Source organism: Myotis yumanensis, unplaced genomic scaffold (genome assembly GCF_028538775.1).
Source record: "Myotis yumanensis isolate MYYU_CA2020_CCGP unplaced genomic scaffold, mMyoYum1.0.hap1 SCAF_19, whole genome shotgun sequence".
Classification (NCBI taxonomy): domain Eukaryota; kingdom Metazoa; phylum Chordata; class Mammalia; order Chiroptera; family Vespertilionidae; genus Myotis; species Myotis yumanensis.
In genome coordinates, this window is record NW_027223770.1 from 895,149 (window position 1) to 921,896 (window position 26,748).

General features: G+C 55.4%; 1 protein-coding gene across 5 annotated transcripts in view; it reads left to right on the forward strand.

Moving 5' to 3' along the window:
• Nucleotides 1-26,748, forward strand: part of GRIK4 (glutamate ionotropic receptor kainate type subunit 4) — a 253,215-nt gene that overhangs the window by 218,665 nt on the left and 7,802 nt on the right. For all 5 annotated transcript variants that reach the window (XM_070399383.1, XM_070399384.1, XM_070399386.1 and 2 more), the window contains 5 exons: nt 3,059-3,168; nt 5,310-5,483; nt 9,065-9,230; nt 10,702-10,927; nt 16,481-16,609. In XM_070399383.1, coding sequence (XP_070255484.1) covers nt 3,059-3,168; nt 5,310-5,483; nt 9,065-9,230; nt 10,702-10,927; nt 16,481-16,609 — 805 coding nt within the window. The remainder of the gene's footprint in view (nt 1-3,058; nt 3,169-5,309; nt 5,484-9,064; nt 9,231-10,701; nt 10,928-16,480; nt 16,610-26,748) is intronic.

Below are 26,748 nucleotides of genomic sequence, written 5' to 3' on the forward strand. Positions count from 1 at the left end.
TATATCTTTTGGGTTAAGGAAAATCTTGGAAGAAATGCCTATGGCATTTGGCATCTGATTTGCTCCAAGCACAGTAACTCAGCAGTCTTGGAAAGGAAGCCACCTGAAGTATCCCCACAGGAAAAAATGGTAGGCATTTGGAGCCTTGCAAGTCACATACTTCTCTTGGGCATCATATAAATTGTGTGGGCTCTGCCCAGGCCAAGACAGCAGAGTCCCCCACCCAAATCTCAAATGACTGCCCTTCCTTGGTCTCTGGTTGGCATCGGCCAGTCACATGTGGAATCAGATGTTGTCTTGCCAAGTGACTAGTATGTGTTTAGTGGAGCTGCGTCATTATATCCCAGTGTCACTTGTGATATAATCAAGTATAGATTCTGATATTGAGCAGGTAATGGGGTTTGATTCAGAAAGCAACAATAAGATTTTTTCATAGATGTCTCTCAATTGAGAGACACAGAGTAAGATGATCACGACTGACAGGGCACATGGGACTCACGTGATGTTTGTTCAGAGTCAGTGGCCACGTGAGGTGTGGGCGTGCCAGCCCCCATCCCCATGGGCTCGGAGGACGGGTCCTGCACAGTCTGCTGCTGCTGCTCGTGGCATGATGAGGAAGACACACCAACCACAGCACAAAAAGTGACATATCTTTTTATAGCCAGACGTTTGTTCACCAGTTTTGTGTGTGTGTGTTTCAGTTGCAGTTTGAATTCAATAATATTTTGTATTAGTTTCAGATGAACAGCATAGTGATTCAGCAGTCATTTGCTTCACAGAGTGGTCCCTCCCCTGATAGTTCCAGTCCCCTCCTGGCACCACTCAGGTCATTACCGCATCATTGGCTACATTCCCTGTGCTGTGCTTTCCATCCTGTGACTATTTTGTAACTGCCAATCAATACTTCTCCATCCCTTCACCTTTCACCCAGCCCACAACCCCCTCCGCAAAGGCAACCGTCAATCTATTTTCTGTGTCTATGAGTCTATTTTCAGAACCCCTGAGCTTAGCACTGAGTTTCTATCCTATCCATGGACTTCCTAGATTTCTGGAATCATAAAATCATGTCCTTTTCAACTGGAAGTGGTTCTGTAGGAGCACCTGGCCAGTGGTCTCACAGTGAGTGGAAGTGGCCGGCCTGGCACAAGGCCACAGGAGCTATGGGAGCTGAGGGAAGAGGTCGCCTGGGGTGGTAGCCACCACTCAGCTCCAGCAGCTGAGAAGATAGGCCTGGTGTCGCCAGACCACCCATCAAAAGCGAAACAGCGAGAAACCTGGATTTTTAAATGAAATCTCCATAACTAATGCTGGCAACTAATCAAAATGAGTAAACACTACAGGGTAAACAAACAGGCTGTCTGTGGGCTGCGTGTGGTATAAGCACAAGTGTGTCACCTCTGATCGAGTCCAGCTCCCACCGAGACTGGAGGGGGTGTGGACTGGCCCAAGACTCACAGCTCAGACCGGGGGCAGGTTCCTGGCTCCCTCCTTTTCCTCCCTCCCACTCCCCACAGCTTCCTGCGCCTGGCTCCCTCCTTCTCCTCCCACCTACTGCCCACAGCTTCCTGTGACCAGCTCCCTCCTTCTCCTCCCACCTACTGCCCACAGCTTCCTGCTCCTGGCTCCCTCCTTTTCCTCCCACCTACTGCCCACAGCTTCCTGTGACCAGCTCCCTCCTTCTTCTCCCACCCACTGCCCACAGCTTCCTGCACCTGGCTCCCTCCTTCTCCTCCAGGCCCACTGCCCACAGCTTCCTGCTCCTGGCTCCCTCCTTTTCCTCCAGGCCCACTGCCCACAGCTTCCTGTGACCAGCTCCCTCCTTTGACTCCCATGACTCTGGCCAAACACATCCCTGGGCTGGGAACAAGCCCTGCTTCCCCACAGCATTGGAGTCCCAACCTGGGCTTTGTGTCAGAAAACCTGTGTCGGCCAACAAACGACAAGTGTTGATCAGGATGCGGAGAAAAAGAAACCCTCGTGCACTGCTGGTGGGAATGCTGACTGGTGCAGCCACTGTGGAGAACAGTATGGAGTTTCCACAAAAAACTAAAAATGGAACTCCCATTCAACCCCGTAATCCCACTTCTGGAGATATATCCCAAGAAATCAGAAACACCAATCAGAAAGGACATATGCATCCCTGTGTTCATAGCAGCACAATTCACCATAGCTAAGATCTGGAAATAGCCCAAGTGCCCACCAGCAGATAAGTGGATTAAAAAAACAGTGGTACATCTACACAATGGAATACTACACTGCTGTAAAAAAAAAGGAACTCTTATCATTTGCAACAGCATAGATGGACCTGGAGAGCATTATGCTAAGTGAAATAAGCCAGTCAGAGAAAGAAAAGTATCACATGATCTCACTCATTTGGAATGTAATGAACAACATAAATTGATGAACAAATATAGGTCCAGAGACATAGAAGCATCGAACATTCCATCAAACCTCAGAGGGAAGGCAGGGGAGTGTGGGGGCAAGGGGCAGAGATCAACCAAAGGACTTGTATGCATGTATATAAGCATAAGCGATGGACACAGACAGTAGGGAGGTGAGAGTATGTGCTGGGGGGTGGGGACAGCTGGGGAGAGGTCAATGGGGGGAGGAGACATATGTAATACTTAAAACAATAAAGAATTTAAATTTAAAAAAAGAAAAAGAAAATGTGTGTCTGAGTCCCAGCTCTCACTTCTTCGCTGTGTAATCTGGAAACATCTCCCAACTGCCCTGGGCTTTGGCTTCTTCACTTTAAAAAAAATGGAAATAATAACCTGTGCCCCACAGCACTGGCTTACGGTTTATATGAGAAGATCTGACTGTGTGACCTGCAGAGGAAGACTTGTGTCCCTCTCAGCACCACGGACAGCGACCGCTCAGCACTGCCTCCACCCGTCCATGCTGCCTGGGGAGCAATGGGCAGAGTGCAGAGTCAGCCAGAAGCCAAGGCAATGCAGGACCAGCCCAGCTCTCACCAGACCCTGTCCCCCACTGCCTGGCCTCAAAGCCGTTCTCATCGAATGTGTGCAGTGAGTCTTGTTTTTATTTCTGTCCCCAGGGACGCAAGCCCGGCTACTTCTCCTTCCTGGACCCGTTTTCTCCAGGTGTCTGGCTCTTCATGCTTCTCGCCTACCTGGCCGTCAGCTGCATCCTCTTCCTGGTGGCTCGGTACAGTCTTCCCGTCCCTTTCCTCACGCTGCCATCTCGTGTCCACCTCTGGGAACTACCTGGGAGGGGCGGGGAGGAGGAGAAGGCCTTGGGGCCAGACTAGAGGGACGGGCGGGAGTCAGAACCGAACCACTCTGCCCAGGTGTTGACCTGGCACTATCCACCCACCCTTGGCACAACATTCCCGCATGTGTACAATGCCAACAGGTGAGCTTGCCCAAACTTGCGTCTGCACCCTTGCCTCTTGCCCCGCCCGCTCCCCTGTCTTCAGCCCCCTGCTCATGCAGGAGCCTTGGGAGGAAGGAGGGGAGGAGGTGGAGGGGCAAGGAGATCCCTCTGATTAGCACTGTGCACTCCACTCACTGGCATCAGTCTTCGCCAGGACCTGCCACAAAGTGCTGAGTGGTGAGCAGCAGGAACGGGGCTGGAGGCTGAGGCACTGAGGCCTTTTCTGCAGAGGCCTGGCCTCTCCCAGCCCAGGGCTGCCTGTGAAAACACAGCTGCCTTGTTGAACCGGAACATGAAGGAGGCAGATGGCAGGGAGGCAGGATGGAGAGAGGCATTTGCCAGTAACGTTAAGACATACGGTCCAGCTTGGCTGGTGTGGCTCAGTGGTTGAGCATCGACCTATGAACCAGGAGGTCATGGTTCAATTCCTGGTCAGATCACATGCCCTGGTGATGGGCTCAATCCCCAGTGTCGGGTGTGCAGGAGGCAGCCGATCCATGATTCTCTCTCATCATTAATGTTTCTATCTCTCCCTCTCCCTCTTCCTCCCTTCTGAAGTCAATTCTATATAGATATGGCCCAGATCAGGGGTTGGAAAGAACCCGCCCTCCCCTCTCCCTGGAAGCCTGAGACTGCCCTGGGCCTAAGGAGAGCCCAGGAGCCTGCAGGCTGAGGCCTCCCGGGGGTGGGCGCAGGAGGGTGTGCTCTCTAAGGCTCAGACATGGACCAGCCTGGCCCTTCACTATCCAGAAGCAGGACCCGGGCTAGGAGCTCCTCGTCCTCCCTCAGAGGGCACCTGCCCCGAGCTCGGTGCCCACAGTGAGGACAGCGAGGGCGCTTGTGAGGGAGGATGACTGCTCAGAGGGCACCTGCGGGGCTGAGGGGCTCTGTCCCCCTCAGCAGCTGCTCTGCCTGGGCCGCAGGGCTGGGCCTCTGTGTAGGTCCCACCTCTGTGTGTGTGCTGTGGGGGGTCTCTCAGAGCCAGCTCTTCAGTGGCCCCAAGGGAGCTATGCTTTCTCCCATTAGAAGACGGGGCCCCAAGCCATGGGGGGCCTAGGCTGGGGGCAGGTCCCCACCGCCCAGGGGTGCTGTGTCACCCATCTCTGCTGCCTCCAGTGGAAATCACAGCCACGTCCAGGAAGTCATCGGGCCCCGCCGAGAAAGACCTCTGAGCACCTGGTGGTCTTCAAAGGCCGTGTGCACGCTGCTTGGCGCCAGCTGCCCCTTGGGCCTGCAACCCTGGCCAGTGCCGGGTCCCTGTTGTCAGTGACAGCAGGGCATCCCCGGGCGCTGGCACGCTGCTGGGCCCCTCCGCGGGCCACACGGTCTGTTGCTGCCTGGAGCCTGGCTTTGCTGCTCCCTAATTCTTTCCTGCCCCTTTGGTTGAGCCCCTCCTGTATCAGCAACCACAGCCTTCAGGTGACCTGGAAGGTGCTGGAAATGGTCCTCCAGCTTGGTTATCAGTCTCTCTCTCTCTCTCTCTCTCTCTCTCTCTCTCTTTCTCTCTCTCTCTCTCTCTCTCTCTCTCTCACACACACACACACACACACACGCGCACGCGCGCACACACATGCACACACACACGCCTGCCTCACCAGGCCTGCCAGAGCCTGAACCTCTCAGCCAGTCGCAGGCTCCATGCTCACCTGTTTCATGTATTAGAGTTCTTCTGCATCAGGATTTATGTTGAAAAGTAAACATGTTTCTACGATGAAAGAAAAACAGCTAGAAACTGCCAGCATGATCCAGGCCCCTCAGTTCTGGTTGGGAAAATCCAAGTCCAGAAAAGGAAGGGGCTTGCCCAAGGCCAGGAGCCCAGTGACAGTGCAGACCTGAGGCCAGAAAGAAGAGCCCAGCTCTCTGGCTGCCCCCTGCCCCTCCATGGCTCTGTAAACGTTCCTTTTGCCCCACAGGTTGACCCCTTACGAGTGGTACAGCCCGCACGCCTGTGCGCGGGGCCGGTGCAGCCTGCTGGTGAACCAGTACTCCCTGGGCAACAGCCTCTGGTTTCCGGTCGGGGGCTTCATGCAGCAGGGCTCCACCATCGCGCCGAGAGCCTTGTCCACACGCTGTGTCAGCGGTGTCTGGTAAGATGGCAGAGGAGGGCCTCGTGGGGGTGCCGGCCTCGGATAAGCCCTGCTCTGGGTGCACACTGCTCGCCTAGGGCAGAACCTCACTCCCCGTTGGAGAGCCGGCCGCCTCTGCCTGGCAAAGCAGGCCAGCGGGGAGCTGCCCGAGTCCTGGTCCTGCCAGCTCAGAGGCTCTGGGGAGTGGGTGAGGCGCTTTGGGACGTCCTACCCCTGCCTGTCCTCACCCTGTGGTCTGCACACAGAGGGAGCCAAGGCAGGAGGGAGATGGACTGAGAAAATAGCCTGAAAGGCCCACGGCAAGGCGAGGATGCGGTTCAGCCTTGGAGACGGCCTGACGCTGAGTGGCCTGGCCAGCAAGGCCTGTGCAGATGTGTGCAAACAGGAGCCTGTGGCAGGGAGGCGCTGTGGGAGGAGCCTCGCCCAGCCTCCTCGCTGCCTCTCACACCCTCCACTGTCAGGGCCAGCCTGACAGGTTGAGCCGGGCTGAGGTAGGGAGGTGGGAATTGAGAAAAGAAAGAAAGACAGGAGAGTGGGATCAAGAGGACTACAGGTCAATTGAGGAACTGCAGCAAGTTTATTAACCACGCAATGCCTTTTATACACAAAACACTGAATAGGAGGTCTGTCAAGAGGAATGTATTCTTTGTTCCTCTTAATCTCTAAGGGAGAGACAGAGCAGAAGGACAAATTCTCGGTACAGCAAATCTCAGGAAATAGTTACAGACTTCTTGGTAAGCCATGAAAGGCTGTTCTCATTCTACAAAGGTTGCTCTCATTCTACTGATAACCGCCATCCAAACAAGTCTAGGAAAACTGTGTGGGTAAGGGTCCCAGCCTTGCTAGCCCCTTCAGGTGCACGGACCATGTCAGCTTACACCCGGTCTCCAACACTCCACCAGCTTCCTGCCCTCTGCACCAGGTGTGGGGGCTTCCCAGGCCCGTCCACCTCAGTGTGGGGGGTGCAAATCCGTAGGCACTCTGAGTTAGGCCCTCGGGGAACACACAGCCAGCCTCTGGTCTCCCAAGCAGGAGTCAGCCTCCCCCTGAAGCTCCCTTCTCCTCCTTCTCTCCGGCTCCCCCGGGGCAGTGGCTTCAGTGGGGGCGAAGCTCTTTGAAACGTGAAGGTGCTGTGACATGTGGACTAGACTTGCTTCAGACGTGATGGGAGGAGTTGACAGGGAATGTGCACCGAGAAGGAGAAGCGTGCAGAGCACCAGCTCTCGCCCGCACTCGGAAGCCCACCTCGGGCTGCCACCGCTCGTAGGACAGTCCAGTGTGTGTCAGGCCCAGGAGAAGGAAGGGGCGTTTCTGTACTGGACCCCGTGCCGGGCAGGGTTGTCTGCAGTCAGAGGGGCTGACAGGACGGGGAAACGGCTGGGCAGCGACCCCTTCTGGCTGGGGTTGTTTTCCTGACAAATACACTGGGTTTAAAGCGTTTGGACGAGGTGCTCGTACCCTATCAGGCAGTAGCCAGAAATCCAGTGGACCCACATAGGGAACTGGGTTTCACATTGCCCAGAACAGGGAAGAGACAGTCACAGAGCATCCTAAACATCCAGGAGACCCGGGCAGATGCCATGGAGACAAGGGAAGTCAGCTGCAGAGTCTGCCCTGCCTCCTGGGGCCTCCCTTGCAGAGGGTGCTGTGGCCCTTAGGCCCGCGGCCACTCTGCCCTCCGTGTGTAAGTGCCTGGCCCCAGTGGCTCAGCGACTCCACTTCTGAGCGTGTGCCAGAGGCGGCTCCCCAGCCCCAACCCGAGTGGGGTGGTGCCCCCTCTGCCTCTTGGAGTTCTCGGCCATTAACTCAGGCTGGGTTTGGGAGCTCGCCGGGGGACTGGAAGCAGAAAGCAGGCCGGCCTTAGCTTCCTCGCCCAGAGCAGGTGGCAGACAGTGCCATGGCACTGACGAGAATGCCAGCTTCACCACTGAAGGCCCCTTTTCAGACAGGAGCGGGGGCACGTGCTGCGGAGAGAGGGGGGACGGAGGGTAGGGGATGTGCTTTCTCAGCAGAGGCGAGGCCTGCACTGACCTCTGATCCCTTCCATTGCGACAGGGGCATAAACAGCCACATGCCCCGGACTGGAGCTGAGTGTGAGGGTGGAGGAACCTCCCCAGCCAACGCCAAGGTGGCGTCCACGCCCAGGGCTCCTTACCCCAGAGTCCTAGCCAAGACCGCTGAGCATGGTCACCTGTCACCCTCACCTGGGCCACGCACCTCACCACCACCCAGCTTCCCCTGGGGCGTGGGCATGAGAAATGACTTCCAAGGAGTGTTAGAGCTGCGGCAGGAACCGAGAGCAGGTCTGGGCTGTGGGGCACACCTGCCCTTACGGTCACACCCAGGGAGGGCAGCCAGCGGTGTCCGTCCCGCACCTCACTTCTTCACACCCCACCCTCAGCTGGTGTGGACAGGCTCTCCGTCCCCAACTCCGCATCTGATCTCCAGATCTCAAGGCCCAGTGGGCACTAGCACCGCCTGCTAGACATGCGAGCAATTCCGGGGACACGCACGCCCCCACCCCCACCCCCAGGCCTCACAGTGGACAGGACAGTGTCACGACTGAACCCATCACCTCCCTGGGGTCTGGCACACGCATCTGGTGATGGGCATATGGATGCCCCATCAGGTCGCCCCGTCTCCTCCTGGGGGGGCGGCGGCCCGCAGAGCCCTGGTGTTTTGTGGCAGGGCCACCTGGGAGCTGCTGCCGCTGCATTCGGGGCAGCCCCACGCCTTCGCTGGCACCATCTTCACAGAGTGTGAGGCCTCATGGACTCAGACTCCCCTGAGTCAGAACGTGTGGTTATCCAGCCGCAAGCGCTCTGAGATATACCCTGGAGCCCAGTAAGCAGATGAGTAGGGTGAGAGCCATACTGCTCGTCCACCTCCTGCAGTGAGCACATGGTTTTAAGGGCTTTCGTATGTATGCTGCCTGCGTGGCACACTTACTGTGATTTTAAATTGGCTCCATCCGCCCAGTAAAGCGGCTTCTCCTTCGGCATCACACGAGCACGTGTGTCCCAACTGCAGCCTCTGAGCATCCTAAGGCGCTTGTCAACAGTCTCGAGGAGTTTCTGCTGTGACAATCCGTAGAACTGGCTTCTAAACACGGATTTATCCATGTGATACTGGGGGGTTCTTTGCCCTCTGAGCCTCAGGTCCTCTGCTGTAAAGCCAGGGTGAGTGGCCACCCCTGGAGCCATGAGAGTGCGTGGGGCGGTCCTCGCACACAGCATTGCTCCCCTAAAGGTTGGCTGCATCCTGAGGAGACAGTCCAGCTCTGAGCAGCATTGCTCCCCTGAAGGTTGGCTGCATCCTGAGGAGACAGTCCAGCTCTGAGCAGAACCTCAGAGCCTTCGCCCCCACTCACCCCATGCCCATTCCTTTCCATCTCCCACACTGCCTGCATGCAACCCCCCATCGAGCAACAACCCCATCCTTTCCGGTAGGAAACAAGGAAGACCCTGTCTCCTTCCAGGCAGCCTCACCCACCTGCTCCCTCCCCCGCTGCAGCAGGGCCAGGTGGGCCAGGGCTCCTGGACATGCCCGGTGACAACGGCGTCTGGTCTCTTCCTGTGCAGGTGGGCATTCACGCTGATCATCATCTCGTCCTACACGGCCAACCTGGCGGCTTTCCTGACGGTGCAGCGCATGGACGTGCCCATTGAGTCGGTGGACGACCTGGCCGACCAGACCACCATCGAGTACGGCACCATCCATGGCGGCTCCAGCATGACCTTCTTCCAAGTAAAGCCACTTGGTCACGCACCAACATGGGGGTTGGGCAGCACACGGGGGAGACGTCTGTCCCTGAGACTGGGACCTCTCTCCTCATCCAGATCTCTTTGGAGCACCTGCTTTGGGGTTCACATGAGATTCGTGTTCTTCCTGCCCCTGAGACTTGGGGTTAGTGTCCGTCTGTCCCCAGTGCAGCACGTGGACACGTGTGATAGTTGAGATTATTTTAGGTACTATTTGGCAGAACTATTTTTTTAATCGAAGTAGTTTCCTATTTCTTTTTAAATGAGTGTTAGAAATGTATATGCAGTGAATCTAATCTGTACTTTTATTTATATTGCTGCATAAGATGAGGCTAATGCATATATTTAAATGTTCTCTAAGTTACTTTAATTTTATAGGTCACTTAGACAAAGCAAGATTAGAATAATATGCAAATGACTGGAGTGTAAGGAACTCTAGATTAAATGCACTGGTTTTATTGATCCCAGACTGGGTCAGATCAGAACCCTAGTGGCTTCTTGGGGTTCCCTTGCGAGGCCCCAGAGGCCCTGCCACAGGGTGAGCTGCACGGCAGATGGAGAGCGGGTTCCCACAGGCTCAGGACCCCAGGGAAGCAGGGTCTCCGGAGTTAATGGTGGAACCAGCCGCGTTCATTTTCATGAACAAGTCCAGGCCTCAGTCCCTGTTTCCCTGTGAGTCTTGGAGCCTGTGAATACAGGGTCAGTGATGACATCGTGCAAACAAGGGTTTGGCGAGACCCGGACTCCCTGTGTCCCGTTATTACCTGTTGTTACTGGACTGGTAACTGGCTGAGGGCTACTGGGAAAGAACCGGTGCTGGCCTGAAGGCGGCATCTCTGTACAAGTCCCGGCTGGAGCTGGGGCCACTGCCCCAGCCTGAAGGCCGAGGAAGGACACCCCCCAGGTTCCCATTTGCACCATCAGATGGGCCTGGCCGCAGCCTCTTGGCAGACGAGGCCAAACCAGGCAGAGGTCCAGGCAGAGGCCACAGCCTGCAGACCTGTGTCTTCCTTCTCCTTCCGTGAAAGGCGTCAGGGCCCCATCCACCTCCCGCCATCAGGCGTTGAGAGGTGATGGGACAGGAAGGGCCATGGGGTAGGATGAGGGGATTGAGGAGCAGGAGGGCCAGAATGGTAAGGTCCACTGTGATCCCGCCCCCTTTTTGTGTTTGGTTAATCTCACACAAGGATATTTTTCCTTTGATTTTTAGAGAGAATGGAAGGGAGGGGGAGAGACAGAGACACATGGATTGGTTACCTCCCCCACACACCCCAACCACAGCCAGGGAGGAGCCTGCAACCAAGGTCCATGCCCTTGATCGGAATCAAACCCAGGACCCTTCAGCCCGCAGGCCGATGTTCTATCCACTGAGCCAAACCAGCCAGGGCTCTCTCTCTCTTTTTAAACTAACATTTCCTTTTCTCTTCCTCCTCCTGCTTCTGTGTGCCCTTTCCCAGAACTCCCGCTACCAGACCTACCAGCGCATGTGGAATTACATGTACTCAAAGCAGCCGAGCGTGTTCGTGAAGAGCACGGAGGAGGGGGTTGCCAGGGTGCTGAACTCGAACTACGCCTTCCTCCTGGAGTCCACCATGAACGAGTACCACCGGCAGCGGAACTGCAACCTCACGCAGGTCGGGGGCCTGCTGGACACCAAGGGCTACGGCATCGGCATGCCTGTCGGTACGCAGAGCCCCAGCCTCAGGGCGCCTCAGCCAGGCAGGCAGAGCACTAGGCCACAGGGCACCCTGTAGTCACAGCCCATTTCTAAGCCCAGTGTAGCCATGACATTGGGGTGGGGAGCATTGTTGAGAGCTTAAAAGGAGCAAATCACATGCTCCCACTAATCAGGGAAGCAGTTCTCAATCCTTAATAATTGGAGGGCCACTTGATTAGGTATGAAGTCATTAATTATTATTTTAACTAGAGGCCCGGTGCACAAAAATTGGTGCACTCGGCAGGGGGGGAAGGGGGGTCCTCCAGCCCAGCCTGTGCCCTCTTGCAGTCTGGGACCCCTCAGGAGATAACGACATGCTGGCTTAGGCCTGCTCCCAGGTGGCAGAGGGCACGCCCAATCCCTAGGTGCAGCCCCTGGTCAGGCTCAGAGCAGGGCCGATTGGGGAGTTGGGGCACCGCCCCCTGTCATGCACAGAGCAGGGCGGATCGGGAGGTTGCGATGCCACCCTCAGTCACGCTCAGGGTAGGGCTGATTGGGGGGTTGGGGCACCGCCCCCTGTCACACTCAAGGCAGGGTCGATGAGGAGGTTGCGGCGCCACCCCCTGTCACGCACAGAGCAGGGCCGATCAGGGGGTTGGGGCGCTGCCCCCTGTCACTCACAGAGCAGGGCCAATCAGGGGGTTGGGGCGCTGCCCCCTGTCACACACAGAGCAGGGTCGATCAGGGGGTTGGGGAACTCCCCCCTGTCATGCACAGAGCAGGGCCCATCAGGGAGTTGAGGAGCTCCCCCCTGTCATGCACAGAGCAGGGCCAATCAGGGGGTTGAGGAGCTCCCCCCTGTCACTCACAGAGTAGGGCCGATAGGGGAGTTGAGGGCACTGCTCCCTGTCACACACAAAGCAGGGCAGATCAGGGGGTTGGGGCACTGCACCCTGTCACACTCAGGGCAGGGCCAAAGGGGAGGTTATGGCTCTACCCTGTCACACACAGAGCAAGGCCCGTGGAGAGGGATTGGGGTGCCACCCTCTATCACCCACAGAGCAGGGCCGATCAGGGGGTTGGGGCGCCGCCACTGTCACACTCAGGGCAGGGCCGATGGAGAGGTTATGGCTCTACCCTGTCACACACAGAGCAGGGCCCGTGGGCGGGGGAGGGTGGGGGCGCCGCACCCTGTCACACACAGAGCAGGGCTGATCAGGGGGTTGGTGCACCGCACCCTGTCAAACAGAGAGCCGCAGGGTGATCAGGGGATTGGGGAGCTCCCCCCTATCAGGCACAGAGCAGGGCTGATCAGGGGGTTGGGGCACCTTCCCCTGTCACAAACAGAGCAGGGCAGATAGGGAGATTGTGGCCCCGGCCCCTGTCACACACAGAGCCGCAGGGCGATCAGGGGGTTTGGGCGCTGCCCCCTGTCACGCTGATCCCGGTGCCGGGAGCCATATTACCCTTTTACTATATAGGATAGAAGCCTGGTGCATGGGTGGGGGCCGGCTGGTTTGCCCTGAAGGGTGTCCTGGATCAGGGTGGGGGTCCCCACTGGGGTGCCTGGCCAGTCTGGGTGAGGGGCTGAGGGCCGTTTTCAGGCTGGCGGGTGACTGAAGCTCCCAACTGCTCCTTTTTTCTTTTCTTTTTTTTATTCTGGGCCAGCTTTAGCTCTGAGGCCTCGCTGCTGAAAGCAGGTTTCTGGCCTTTACTTTCTGTATTTGATACAATGTTGCGGTCTGGCTGGCTGAAGCCCGGCTGACTGAAAGCCGGTTTCTAGGGTTTTGTTTAGCTTCTATATTTCAACATAGTTGCTTAGAGTTGCAGCTGAGAGGCCGGCAAGTCAGGCGGGGAACGTTGGAGTCCGCAGTCACTGGAGCAAGCAAGCCTCCCTGCTCGCTTCAGTGCATGGCTGCCGGCCGCCATCTTGGCTGACAGTTAATTTGCATAAGGATATGCTGATTAGCCAATTGGAAGGGTAGCGGTCGTACGCTAATTACCATGTTTCTCTTTTATTAGTGTAGATATCTTTTTAATGATTTCAGAGAGAAAGGGAGAGGGAGAGAGAGATAGAAACATCAATGATGAGAGAGAATCATGGATCGGCTCCCTCCTGCACACCCCACATTGAGGATGGAGCCCACAACCCGGGCATGTGCCCTGACCAATCATCGAACCATGACCTACTCGTTCATAGGTCAACGCTCAACCACCGAGCCACACCAGCCAGGCAATGAATGAATGAATTATTACATGGCATGTTGGTGCCCTGGGTAGATTCTTTCAGCCTCTGCTTTCCGCTCTCCTGCCCTTTGGCCGTTTCTCTATTGATTGACATCTAGTAGTGGGAAGGAGAAGGAGAAGATGGTAAAACCCAAATGAATTCATTTTGCTATTAGTGTCCCTGGTGAAAGTTTTATTACAGAAGAAGACTGACACGGTTTGATGAGATGGCTTTCAAGTCACATGTGTTCTCACGGATGCACCTCCTCCGAGTCAGCGTCCAGTTTGCAGACCGCATGCCATCTGGCTGGTGTAGGAGATAGAGAGGTTTGGCTTCCAGAAGGTGGCTTCTAAAGGATGCTTGTGCTTTGAGCGTTCCTCTACCTCTACCAGAGTTGCAGGGAAGCCTTTGAGCTGCTGGTTGTGATTGTGGAGCATCTGACATGTTTCCCAGGTGATTTCACTGCACACCCTCCTCCACACCCAACCGAGAGCCACGCTGTGTAGGGCTGACCTTGTCTGACCTGTCCTTGTGCAAGACCACAGGGAAGAAGTGGGAACTGAGGCCATCAGACCATGTGGGGAACTTGACGTACAGCATGTGCATCTTTGCTGGCACCTCACCCACCCAACTCCCCGCTGGGTCTCTATAAGCTATAGGCTCCAGGTAGCCCTGGGAAGTGAGAAGAGCATGAGCTGGAGTCAGGCCGGCCTGGGGATGCCCTGCTTGCTGCCTGAGGGGCCTTGTTTCGGTCATTTAACTTCTCTGGGTCAGTTTTCCCAGTTGGAAAATTAGGCTTCTCATGCCCACCTTGTAGAGTTCTTGCGAGGGTTATATCTGATCATCTGTCAGGTGCCTACCACAGGGCCCACAACCAGCCTGCAGGGGGTCATCGGTGCCCTCCCCTCATCCATAGTCCTCTGTTTTTTGATAGAAGCAGATAACCCTTTAAAGACTGATCAAAAACCAAGCCAAAGGACACAGGTAATAATATGTTTCATCCTTGAACTCTGTGCATTCTGACTCCAGCAGTTCTGTAACCTGGGGCCTCGCTCAGGGCACTCACACACCTGCACACCCTCACATGTGCATGCATAGTGATGCCCATTGACATCACAGAGGGTAGGCCCTTGGAGAAATTTCTTGGCTGACATTTTGTTTCAAGATCCTGTAGTGAACCACGAAATGAACTTGAGGTGTGCCTTGATAATACTTCAGCAGGGAAACAGTTTTTAGCTCAAGTGTCAAATGCTTAAAAAGTTTCATGGAACAAACAGGTGGAGAGTTGGCATAAGGCAGACGGATTCTAGAAATGTCCGTCGGTGACCAAGGAAGCAGGGAGGGAAGTGCCTGTGTTCTGTGTCTGACAGGAGCTTTCGCACACGTGCCATCTTATTGAATCTTCCCGCTTTGGCAGTAGATGTGATCCTTCCCGTTCCAGAGGGAAGGACTGACACTTAGAGCTGACAAGCTGCTCGTCAGAGGTCGCAGAGCAAGTAGAGGAGCGAGCTGGGTGGGCCTAGACCATGTTGCCAGGGGCCCTGCCCAGTGGGAAGGAGGGGGAGGTGGGAAGGTGAGCTGTGGGCTAGTCTAGGTTCTCAGTTCCGGCTGTTGTGGCGGAATTTTGGTCCAGCTGAGGTGACGTCCAGGAGACAAGCATGTGTGTCATGCTTCAGCGGGAGATCAGGCATAGCTGTAGCCTACGTGATGTGGTGGGACCGGGAATCAGGAGACACAGCAAGGGGTGCAATGGAAAGCTAATCAGGTGGTGCAGGGCTAAGTGGGCAGAAGAAGCAAGTGGAGTGTCCTTCCAGGGGACCCTGTGTGCTGCTGAGGTTCGGCTGAAAATGCCTTGAAAACGCCTTGAAGCACCTCACTGGGCTGGACAGTTGCCTTCAAACCTGGGCTGCTCATTTGTCCACCGGCCGCCATGTCCATTAGTACCAGGAGCTCTTTCCACAGGCGGGAGGCATGCTGCTGGGCACCCACAGCCACACAGGTGCCTGAGGCTGCGGCCTGGGGCTTGCACGCCCAGCCCAGGCTGAGCTGCAGTGGGGCAGGTTCCTTCATTTGTGGGGTCCTAGGCTGTCCTTGCCTGTCAAAGTGCAGCCCCTGGCTCAGCAGCAGGGTATCACCATGGAGCTCCCTAAAAATGCAGACCCCCCTGAATCAGAGTCTGCAGCTCAGCCAGGCCCCCAGTAATCCCTGTGCACATTGAAGTTTGAGAGCACTGGTCTACTTGTCCCAATATTCTGCCTGAATTTTCCACCATAGTCTCCCCCCGGGGTAGCTGTCCACTCAGGCCTCCACGGAGCTGGGCAAGGACACTGGGCAGCTCAGTGGATTTCCAGCCTCTTGGCAGTATTTTTTGTTGTTGTTTGTTTAGTTCAGAGAAGAAAGAAGAGGGAGAGAAACATCAATGATGAGAGGGAATCATTGATCAGCTGCCTCCTGCACACCCACCACTGGGGAACAGTCTGCAACCCAGGCATATACCCTTGACCAGAATCGAACCCGGAACCCTTCAGTCTTTAGGCCGACACTCTACCCACCGAGACAAACCAGCCAGGGCTTGGCAGTTTTTTCTTAATATCAGGCCTCAGCCTGTGCCGGGCATTGAGCCTTCCACGGCTTCATGTAAGCCTGTCTTTGTGATTAAATCTAAATCTAGACTCATCACTCCTTAACCAATATGGTCCAGAACATTTTTAAAAGAATTGTACTGAACAGAAGCCTTCTGAGTGGGAAGGGAGGAGCAGTGTGACAGGGGGTGGGCCAGCCAGTGGGCCTGGCCACTCGGTGCCTATGTGAGGGTGTGGGTGCCGGTACCGGATTCTCGTCGGATGGAGAAGAGGCGCTTCGACCCCACTGGGTGCCTCTCATTCATCGGTGGCTGCTCAGGGTACAGGGTTGTTAGCTGTAATGTAGAAAGAGCTATAAATGCCCAGAGATCATTTAAATAAAGTAGAAAATAGACAGCTGCCCACCTGAGAGGTGACATCACAGATTCTCCTCCTTGGCCTCAAACCTGGGATGCAGATGGAGGCTTTGCAAGCAGCTTTCTGCCTGAGTGTGTCCTGGACCACAGGGGCCCGTGGGTGGGAGCAGGTGCCACGCTGCCTGGGACACTGTCCCTTCACCCACACTGGGTCCTGGCCAGGGGTCCTGGACAAGGAAAGCAGAAATTCCTGCGTGAGGCTGAGCTCTTCTTCTCCTCCAGGTCCCCTGGTAGCACCAAGAGCAGCGGCTGCAGGGCCCCCACCCCCAGGGAAGCGGGGATCGGCCAGAGGCTCCTGGAAGGGAGCGGGTGCCGGGAGAGGACTCACACCCTGCCCGGCTCTCTGTGCTGCAGGCTCAGCCTTCCGGGACGAGTTCGACCTGGCCATCCTCCAGCTGCAGGAAAACAACCGCCTGGAGATTCTGAAGCGCAAGTGGTGGGAAGGGGGTAAGTGCCCCAAGGAGGAAGACCACAGAGCCAGAGGTAAGGGCCACCCGGGAGGCCGCGGGCTGTTCCTATGCATCCGGCCAGCCAGTGGCTTCCGAGGCTTGTGGAAAGCAGGCCTTGGAAGAACCCAGGGCTGGGCTGGGGCTGGGCTGGGGCTGGCTGGTCCTTTCTCAGGGTCCTGGCATAGCCTAGTGTCAATGCCCACCTGGCTCAGGTGCCAGAGGCACTTCCACCCTGGCTCACACGTCCAACCACCTCTTACCTGGCCACCTCTCACCTGGCCACCTCTCACCTGGTCATCTCTCACCTGACCACCTCTCACCTGGCCCACCTCTCACCTGACCACCTCTCACCTGGCCCACCTCTCACCTGACCACCTCTCACCTGGCCCACCTCTTACCCTGGTCTACACCCCTCCCCTCAGAGCCTGTCCTTCCCCCATGCCCGCAGAGGCCACAGTGGGCAGGCTGTGGGCAGGCTGTGGGCGGAGGCCACAGTGGGCAGGCGGTGGGCAGGCTGTGGGCGGAGGCCACAGTGGGCAGGCGGTGGGCAGAGGCTGCAGTGGGAAGAGGCCACAGTGGGCAGGCTGTGGGCGGAGGCCACAGTGGGCAGGCTGTGGGCAGGCTGTGGGCAGAGGCCACAGTGGGCAGGCAGTGGGCAGAGGCTGCAGTGGGCAGAGGTCACAGTGGGCAGGCTGTGGGCAGAGGCAGCAGTGGGCAGGCTGTGGGCAGAGGTCACAGTGGGCAGGCTGTGGGCGGAGGCAGCAGTGGGCAGGCTGTGGGCAGAGGTCACAGTGGGCAGGCTGTGGGCAGAGTCTGCTGGTGTCACAGGTGGAGTGGAGATGAGCCCATGGAAACGTGGCCCGCAGGGTGACACCAGGGGAGCTGTGGGCAGCCATGTGGCCCTCCACCACCCAGTGCAAACACATGTGATTGAAAACCATCTAATCCAGTGGTTCTCAACCTTCTGGCCCTTTAAATACAGTTCCTCATGTTGTGACCCAACCATAAAATTATTTTCGTTGCTACTTCATAACTGTAATGTTGCTACTGTTGTGAATTGTAATGTAAATATCTGATATGCAGGATGGTCTTAGGCGACCCCTGTGAAAGGGTCGTTCGACCACCAAGGGGGTCGCGACCCACAGGTTGAGAACCACTGAAATCCGACCAGGCAGGAGAGTTGAAATAAAATGCGATTGTCGACAAGTTGGCGTTTGCTAATGTCCCGTGACAGCGGTGAGCGTGAGAGTGCTGGGAAAGAGGCCCTGTCCCGGAGAGGAGGAGGGACGTATTGACGATGGATCTGAAGAATCTGAGATAGAAGTGGAGGGTGGCCCTGGGCCAGGGCGAGAGCCCCTGGTCCTTCCTAGGACTGACTAGCAACACCCTGGGCCCCTCTCCCGCCCCACCCGCGGTGCCCGGCGCCCTCTGTGACTGGGTGGGCACTGGGCAGAGGACACTGCATTCTTGTGTCATCTTGTGGATGACAGCACCTCAGACAGGGACCCAGTCTCACTGCTTCTGGGTCCCCAGCCTCCCCCAGCGCCTGGCACTGGGTCGGCATTCGGTAATGTTGGTGGGAGGGGACTGTGCTGACAGCTGCCACAGCAGCCGATGACCACGCTCCTGGGCCTCTACGGTGACGATTGAAACTGTGCTTACAATGACTTCCTCAGTAGCCTTTATGCCCAGGGTTTTCTATGCAGTCCAGGTGCCCCTGGGGAGCCAGGAGCAGAGCAGGCATGGCCTCGGAGCCACGAGGGCCTGTGGCGGCCAGACCGGCCTCGTTTCCCTCCTCCCGCTGCTTTCCTTCCTGCTGGAGCCGCATCCCACTGCATCGCCAAGGTTTCCCTCATCGCTACTGAGTTCACCTCACTCCCTAGTTTCTCCTTCCGTCCCTGACCCCTAAACCTGCCACAGGCCCTTTCTTTGGGCACTCATTTCCTTATCTGTGTGTGTTTATCTATACTCTCAAGCCCACAGAGAAGCGGAGGCGGCAGTCAAACTGGCAGACACGTGGGCATGATGACCTGGGATCTGGGCGCCTCAGAGTTTTTGCGCAGGGACCTCGATGTACCCATCTCTCCCCTTTAGATGTCACCCGAAGTCTAATGGGCTCTGTACCACCACCACCTCCACTCCTCCCACCCCCCCCCCCCGCCCCAACACACACCCCCACAAGTGAAGCTCTCCACCTCTTCACACGCCGAGGATGGTTCTCTTCCTGAGGCAGTTTTGAGGATTCGGGACCATGGGCTGTGGGTCAAATGGACCCCATTTTACAGATGCTCTTGTGCCAGACACTGCTAAAGGCCATTGCGCCCAGTGTCCCTTTGTGGGAAAGAGAGGCAATAACATTCCACCTTAGGCCCATTATGAAGATTGAAGCTCAGCACCGTGCCTGGCCCAAGAGAAATGAGTGCGAGTTTTATTCTAAAATCTCAGTCTAAAGGAGCGTTAAGGCACAACGAGAGGTCTAAACAGTGTCCATGAGCCACAGGGTGCCTGTCCACTCACCCACGCTCCTAAGGCTAGAGAGCTCTTCGAAAATCGACTCTTAGGGCATTTATTTTGTGTCTGTTGACATCTTTCTCTCATGGACTATAAGAAACCAAGGTCAGGGCCTGGCTCTTATTTTTGTATCCCAGTAACCAGCATATTATCTGCAGCAGTGTTTGATGGAAGGATAAACAACAAATGAATGAATGAATGAATGAATGAATGAGAAAACTTCTCAAGGACCTCCAGCCTGGTACCATTTTCACCCTCATCCTATGTTTGCTTCCTCCCAAACAGGGACACTGACCCCAGGTGTTGGCATTGCAAGTGTCCACACTGTCCCCATTGCATCCAACAAACACTGTGGCCCCTGCCTGCCAAGCACTGTGCTAGGCTCTGGAATGACAAAAAGGAATACGATATGGCCCCTCTCCAGAGGGCTGGAATCCAGAGAGAGGCACAGCGAGTCTGTAAGATGGCTGTGCTGTGGGGCTGCTTTACTGAAGGAAGTTATGAAGCCCAGAGGAAGGCATGATTGATTCTGGGCAGAGGTCAGGAATGCTTTGGGGAGATGGTTGGCCAGGATCTCAAAGATTTGTTAGAGCCACGGTTTCAGGAGTGCTGGGGAGCACAGGGGCTGCACTCAGCAGCTGCTCTGGGTGAGCAGGAGGAGGTTGGAGCTACGAGGGCGCTGAAACCTGGCCAAGGCCCTTGGACTGTCCATCAGTATGTCCCAGGCTTTCCCACAGAGGGCTATAGCAGAGGACAATGGTGTACACTCTTAGAATGTGCGGACATAGCCTCAAGTAGCCCACCACGCTTAGAATTTCCTTCAAGTGTTCTGTTTTGTCCTATAAATAAGTGGGGATTTTGCATCTGAGCACATAATGTAGGCATGTTTATTTAATGTAAAAACGCTTTTCCGATCTAAGCTTGAAATTAATCAGCATTCCAGGAAGAAGCCCCATAGACTGCCCAGAGCTTTGCCGGTGCCCGGCACATGAATCCCACACCGGACTGACCGGGTTTGAGGGAATTGGCTGCGACCTCCTGGGCTCCGGGTGCGATGGGGCAAGGTAGAAGCAGTGCTGGGGGATAGAGCTCTGAGCTCTTGGTGGTATTCGTGGGCCCAGGGGACAATCATTGCAGAAAAATGTTCTTAGCAGTCATAGTGTTTGGCCCTGGCCAGTTTGGCTCAGTGGATAGAGCAGCCGTGGGCAAACTACGGCCCGCGGGCCGGATCCGGACAGTTTGAAATGAATAAAACTAAAAAAAAAAAAAAAAAGGCAGTACCCTTTTATGTAATGATGTTTACTTTGAATTTATATTAGTTCACACAAACACTCCATCCATGCTTTTGTTCCGGCCCTCCGGTCCAGTTTAAGAACCCATTGTGGCCCTCGAGTCAAAAAGTTTGCCCACCCCTGGGATAGAGCATTGGCCTGCGGACCGAAGGGTCCCAGGTTTGATTCCAATCAAGGGCACGTACCTCGGTTGCAAGCTCCTCCCTGGCCAGGGCCCTGGTCCGGACTTGTGCAGGAGGCAACCCATCGATATGTTTCTCTCACATGGATGTTTCTCTCTGTCTCTCCCTCTCCTTTCCACTCTCCCTAAAATCAATGGAAAAGTATCCTCGGGTGAGGATTAACAAAAAAGAAGTCATGGTGTTTGATTTGTTAGAAAAATATTTTGGAAAACCAAAGGCTAATTACCTGTAGGGCCTAAGCATGCAGTTAGAGAGAGTGAAGAGAGAGTAGGAGAGCCGGGCACCTCATCTGCAAACCAGATGCCGAAGGGCTCCCTGGTCAGGAAAGGGGCTTCCGAGCAGGAAAGGATGTGCTTGTGCGTGGCAGGTCCCCGGAAGGAGCCTGTCCTGCTGGGGGGTGGAGAGTGGCAGATGCAGCTTCTAGAGTCGTTGGGGATTCCAACAGGGAAAGAGATTTTTGCTGGAGTTGGGCAAGCCCCGGAAGTACGTGTCATGCTTGGTGGACGGAGGGCATGAGAGACGGCACAGGGACCCACGGAGGAGGTCTGTTTCCTGGACCCCAGACAAGAATATTGGAAATCGAATGTGTGAAGACATGGGAGCAGGGCGGGTACCTGACCCGCTCCCATGTCCTCACACATCCTCTCCTGGCCTGAAAAGCACGCTGGGTGAAGGGGAACAGAGGAAACGCTGCCTTTAGCTGAGTTTAAAACGGAAATGACTGAGAAGTCTTTACGTTTTTGGCAATCAAGTGGGAATGGCAATGTGAGAAGAAATGAGGTGCATTTATAGAAAATGGTTATCATTGTGGTAGAGTGGTTGGCTTTGGAAATTCTCCCCCTTCCACAGCGGGCTCAGAGGCTGATCTGAGGGAGCACAGGAGGGCTGGGGAGACCCACAGCCCAGCCCAGCGCGATGGAGGGCATGGCCAGGACGCTGCTCCACTCTGCCGGCTGCGAGACACGCTTCTCTGGCCTGGAGAAGAGCTGAGCTGATGAGAAGGTGGAAGTCACCTGCCCGCCCGGTGCCCCAGAAGATGCCAGGCTCCCACCCACCACCATGTCCCTGCCTCTGCGGTGAGAAGCAGGATGCTGCCAGGAGGGTGCGACTCAGCATGACAGCCAGGACGCCACTCCCCTCCAGCCACCGCAGCGTGTGCCCCAGTAAGGCAGTGGCCCCGTGTCTGCCGTGGCTAAGCCCAAACAAAAAAAAGGCGTCCTGGCCACGACAGTCCACGTGACCTCTGACCCAGGAGAAGCCCACTGGAGCGAGAGGCCCTGGCTTGGTCAAATCCACCATCAGACTCAGGGCTCTCTGCTCGAGACCACTCCTGAGCCAGGAGAGCAGGACCGCGTGACCCCAAGACCCTTCCTCAATGGCCTCCGGGAACATCTGTCTCCCCCTCGTGCCGCACATTGACCGAGAGCAGTGGTTGGAGAGCCAGGTGCTCTTCTCTTCCCGACTTAGAACAGCATGCACGTGCCCAGAGAAATGAGAAGACTGTAGATGAGGCAGAGACGGAGGCGAGGGAACTGTGAGGGGCCGAAGCAAAGGGCCGGCTTCAGGCGCTAAAGAACCAGGCAGTGCGTGGTGCCTAACACAATCCCTTCTGCCTTGTCATCCTATGAAAATGCAAAGCATTTCAAAGAAAGACGCTGTGCTGTCCCACCTCTAGTCCACGCCCCGAGGAGAGCCCTGGCCTGGGTGAGCTGCCCGGTCCGATCCCCCGAAGCTCCGACTTGGCACTACTGGGACCCACGCACTGCCCTTTGCTTCGCCTCGGCCATGCCTTGCCTGCCTCCGGCTCCGTGGCACCCACCTGCCTGCACAGCTGAGAATGGCCCGCAGCTTCTGTGGAGGGTGGGAGAAGCACACAGGAGTAGGCTTCCTTCCAAGCTGTTTCATTTTCTTCTGCCTTTTCTTCTCCAAAACACTCCTTTTGCTGTTTTCTCAGTCAGCTCCCCTAGAAAGAAGTACTGCTAGCCACTGGCAGATGCCAGCACCCCAGTTCAAGGGGATAGGGTTGCTGACGGCTCACAGAACCATTGCTAGAGTCTCAAAAAGGCAGGAGGTGGGTTCCAAGGCAATGAAATACCTTTATCTTGAAAAACACGAGCTCACAATCAAGTTTAAAGGAACATCAATACCTCCCCAGGCTGTGAAGCTCAGGGTCCCCTTTCAAGGGCGGAAGGGCAGCCAGTGACTCTCCTCACACAATCCTGAGAGCAGGAAGCCTGCTCACCAGCACAGCTTGGGAATGAACGTGTGAGACGTCTCAGCGAGTGTGGGAGTTAGGGAGTGTCTTAAAGAGACGCTTGCAGAGAAAGCTTCTCCCTAATCAAATACAATTCACAGCCAAGAGGCAGAGGCTGGGTGCAGAGAGCGGCATCAGGAATCGAGGCCCCTGGTGGCCCAGCAGGCAGGCATCACAGGAGGTCGCAGCCGTAGAGACTGCCGCCAACTCTGTCTGGAAACTAAGTCAGTAGATCATTGATTCAAACATGTGATGCATGTTCTCGAGAACAGAAGGGGATTGGATCAGTGGAACTAACAGCCACGCCTGGGACCCCTTCCCCCCCTCCCCCCAGTCGCTCCAGGGTGGGGGTCCCAGGGATGAGCTCCATCATGGGGTGCCAGATTGAGTTCTGTCATCACGGCTCTGCAACCGGAGGGACCCCAGCTCCTGGGAGAGGTGTGTGGGGTGGGGTCAGGGCCCAGCAGGTTGCCTGACTCCAGGCCCCGGGCTTCCTTGTCAGGAAAATGAAAAGAAGAGCAATGCTGCCCTGGCCCAGAGGCTCAGCTGGTTGGGCGTTGGCCGAGCACCAAAGGTTGCCAATTTGATTCTTGGTCAGGGCACATGTCTCGGTTGCAGTTGTGGGCTTGATCCCAGTAGGGGGCATGCAAGAGGCAGCCGATTAGTGTTTTGCTCTCACATCAATGTTTCCTCCCTCTGCCTTCCCCCTCTCTTTAGAAATCAATTATATATATAATTTTAAATGGGTAGTGCTGATTTCACAGGGCAACTGTTAGGATTGAATTTAAATGTTTGGCATGGTAGCTCTGTTCATAGTAAACACTTGTAAAGAACAACTTGGTTTGTATAAAGAACATTAGCCAGGCAGTAAGATTTTTACATTATAGGTGTGAAAACTTGGGCAACTTAAGTGCTCTGAATTTTCATTTCTTTAACTGTAAAATTTGGACAGCGGGTCTTCTTTACAGTGTTTTTAATAATTGAATGAGGTAAAAAATGTTTTTAAAACTGAAGTGCTTGAGCTCAGATTTGAATACATTGTAAAGTGCCTCCCCCATAATTTGTGTTTTGATAAATTGCAAAACTTATCAAATGCCTTTCCCATCCCCTTTCCATTTCATGTCCCTTCCCCTACTTTCTCCATCTCTGTCTCCATAGCTGCTAGGTCTAGTCAGCAGAGGCCCAGGAAGTGCCAGGAGAATGACAAGCATGCTATGCCAGTCCTCGGCGTCTTTTCCGGGAAGGCCGTGCAGGCAGCTCACACGTGGCCCATGTGACGTTGCTATTTACAACAAATAAGTGTGGCGATGGGCCATTGCATATGTTTGTAGGTGAATGTGATTCTGAAATAGAAGGTACTTGAAAGTCATATTGGTTAAAAAATTCATGTCTGATCAGATGTTTTCAATGGGGAGCATTGCATAGAGCTCCAACACCTGGCATCCTGTTCGGCTCAGGAAGCTCCTTAAAAATGCATGCTGACCGACGTCAGAGAAGAACTGCGCTGTCCCTTGGCGAGACTGCACAGTCTCTCCTTTCCCCCGCCTGCCTCGTGGCTCCTGGGGCCTCTCTCTGTCTCTGCCTCCCCGGCCACAGCTGCCCCTTCCTTGTCCAAAAATAACTTCCCTGCATCTCAGTCGCACATGTCTACAGTGCGGCCTGGAGACATGCAAGGCTTGGAGGAATGAGACATGTACGCACCCAACCCCAAGTCCACGCTGAAGGCAGGGCAGGCGGGTGAGTGGGGGCTGGAGAGCCACATCTGCTCAGAGGCACACCCTCCCGGGCTCCCTTCAGCAACTCACAGTTTCTGCAGTTTTAGAAACAGGTTTATTTCTATGTGTCTGTCAGCTGTCGTTTGTATTTGTGTGTGACACCAAGTCAGTATTAACAACCATGAGTTGTGGGGAGAGCTCGATTCTGTTTCACTCGATACAATCTTACTGCTAGGGCACAGCGGAGGCTCGAGGCGAGTGTCAGTAAAAACCCCAGTTTGAGAACTATCTGTTTAGGTGGATCTGTGTGCTCCCATCTGAAGAGGGCGGGGGGGGGGGGATAGATGGCCCCTGGGGGTGCCTCTGGGAGGGCAGTGAGGTCCTGTGGTCAAGCCCGAAGGAGCCCCACCAGAGGCTGCCCTGAGGGACTGGGCTGTGGAGGCATCTGACTTCTGGGAGGATGAGGGGTGACATGACAGTGAGGAAAAAAGTGCTGCAGCCTCTCTCAGCACTCACTCCCCCCACCCCCCCCCCCCCCACCCCTGCTCCTCTGTCTCTCAGCTCTGACTCTGCCAGCATCTACTCTTGCTTCCACTTTCCAACGCATCCCTAAAGGCACGAGTGGCCTGTAAGGCTCCCCCCAAAGGGAGAGACCACTCAGCCAGAAACCACCGGCTGGAGCCAGTGCCGATGACTGACACGGGCCCTGAAACAGGAGAAGCTGGGAAAGAGAGCCCGCCCGTGGGGTGTCTGTGACTCCCAGTCCCCAGCAGCATCTTGTTCAACACTCAGGCCCTCCAGAAAGCTTCCCTGGGCTCATCAAAATCACCCAGCACAGAACCAGCGTCTGCCGGCCTCCCGCCTGCCTCCCGCCTGCCTGAGTGAAGTGCTGCCCTGCACAGCAGGCGTTGTTCCCCTGGCCAGCCGCTCAGTACAGTCTGGGCTGATGCCTCTGACCAGGCTGGGAGCACTGGGCAAGGGGTGCCACGCTTTACTATTATTTCAAACAAAATGTAATTGGGGATGAACACATATCACAGTGTAGACCCAAAGCTTTTGATAATTCAGGTTTCTGCGTCTGGGATGTCTTCATCCTCTTTCTGTCTGCTCATTCTTTCAACACCCACTTCTCGGGCTCTCACTGGGCTCCCACCACCATGGCTGTGGAGTTGCCAGCTGAGCAAGGTGGACCGCCCCTCACGGAGTGCACAGTCTCATGGGGAGTCCAGATAACACAGAATTAAACTCATGTACTGTTTTATGCAGCCTTGGAACGGTAGACAGTGCAGAATCAGTAAAACACAAAAGCGATACAACTAACAGAATCAGGCAACACCAGGAAGAAGTGAGCTGGAGGAGGTGACCCCTGAGCTCCATCTGAAAGGAGGGGGTGTAGCCAGGGTGTGAATGGGGGTGGGCACAGGTTCCAGGCAGAGGTGCTCACAGGAGTGAAGGACAAGGTAGGATTGACAGTGGGGTGCCCTGGGGGCTCCCAACAGCTCTGTTACCAGAGGGTGTGTAGAGTTAGACTGTGCTTTTCAGAAAGACCACCCAGGCAACTCCGTGTCAAGTAGGGCTGGGGGGTCACAGCTACAAGCAGGAAATCATTCTGTCCCAGAAGAGACGCGGAGCCAGACCCAGGGCAGTGGTAGGAGAGAGAGGGGGAAGGGGAAGGTACTGAAAAGAGTCTCAGAGATGAAATCGGCAGGATTTGGTCACAGCCTGGTGCGTGGAGGAGCAGCAAGAGGCCAAAGGAGGAAGAGGAGGAGACCGTGCCTCCCAGCAAGCAAAGGCGAGGAGGTGGAAGGGCAGCGGCGGGCAAGGCAGCAGGGATGCCCAGGGCTGCTGGCGGTCACGAAGGCCAGGACTAGATCTTTCCCAATACGTCAGACACAAAATGCTCCTTGGCACATTTGGTGAGGCTGGTTTTAGTGGCACAAGACAAAATTGCATGGGACAAGGAGTGAATATGAAAAACAAAAGTGAATTCTGAGCACTTCCAAAATCCATAGACAAGACCCCCTAGAACCTAAAGTTTTCCAGCAGCCAAAATTATGTTTGAGGCCTGCAGAAAATTATGCAAAAAGAAAACTGCAAAATTCAATCAAGACAGACATATTTAATTAAATATCTCCAAAATGTGACACTGTTTTGACTTTATTAATTTTTAAATGTAATATTCATAAAAACTTCATTACATTTAGAAACAATTTGTGTGA